General features: G+C 61.9%; 1 protein-coding gene across 1 annotated transcript in view; it reads left to right on the top strand.

Annotated features, from left to right (window-relative positions):
- Arid3a (AT-rich interaction domain 3A) overlaps nt 1–1007 on the top strand; it is a 30066-nt gene that overhangs the window by 2465 nt on the left and 26594 nt on the right. Inside the window, exons 3-4 of the mRNA XM_019209091.1 lie at nt 3–385; nt 812–997. Of these exons, the coding sequence (XP_019064636.1) occupies nt 3–385; nt 812–997 (569 nt within the window). The remainder of the gene's footprint in view (nt 1–2; nt 386–811; nt 998–1007) is intronic.

Below are 1007 nucleotides of genomic sequence, written 5' to 3'. Positions count from 1 at the left end.
AGCTGCAGGCGGTGATGGAGACCCTGTTGCAACGGCAGCAACGTGCACACCAGGAGCTGGAGGCCCGGCAGCAGCCACCACCACCTGAGACCCCCGCCACTGGACCCACAGCCCGCGCACGGGGCACCCCGGATGAGGACAGAGAGCCTGACAGTGTGCGCATGCAGCGGGCACAGATGGCGGCACTGGCTGCCATGCGGGCCGCCGCTGCGGGCCTTGGACACCCACCCAGCCCTGGTGACGGCTCTGAGGACGGTCCTCCCGGCTCGGAGGATGAGGACATGGACCAGGAGGGAGCTCACAGCTCACCTGGCCAAGGCAAGGAGAGGCTGGGATGCTTGGAAGGAGATGGACACTTTGAGGACATGGGCTCGGATGATGACATGTGAGTTGGGCCCAGTAGGGTTGCAGAGAAAATCATCATGGTGCTTTGGAGCGGGGTGGGCTTTAGATAGAGGTGTGCAATGTTCTGGCAACTTGAGAAGCATAGAAGACTAAACAGTCCATGCAAAGGCCCTGGGGCAGGAATGGCTTGAGGATTTGGGGTGCAGGCTGGACAAAGGACAGGAACATAGAAGAACAGGAGCTGGGATCTGTGACCTAGAACAGGTCATCTTGTTCTGGGATGTTGGGGACAGAATGAATGTCCTCAATAATCTGAGTGCTTAGGGACCCCGAGGCCCGAGCGTACGGGAGCCTGCGCTTTCCACTTTCAGAAGGGGAAAACTGAGGCTGGGGCAGACAGTGGACCTTTCCCTGGTGCTGGGACAGACTGGTGCCCTGACCTGCCAGTGCCCTGTGTCCGCTGCAGGAAGCAAAAGTGGGAGGAGGAAGAGCTCGAGGAGGACATGGCGGACGAGGACGAGGACGAGGAGGAAGAAGACGACTTCGAGGAGGAGGAGGAGGAGGAGGAGGAGGAAGAGGGGCTGGGCCCCCCGGGCCCCACAGGCCTGGGCTCCACAGGCCTCTTCCCCCGCAAGGCCCCGCCAGCCCAGGCCTTCCGCGGA

Source organism: Fukomys damarensis, unplaced genomic scaffold (assembly GCF_012274545.1).
Source record: "Fukomys damarensis isolate Sample0158 unplaced genomic scaffold, DMR_v1.0_HiC HiC_scaffold_37, whole genome shotgun sequence".
In the NCBI taxonomy this organism is placed as follows: domain Eukaryota; kingdom Metazoa; phylum Chordata; class Mammalia; order Rodentia; family Bathyergidae; genus Fukomys; species Fukomys damarensis.
This window is presented reverse-complemented; position numbering and strand designations above follow the sequence as displayed.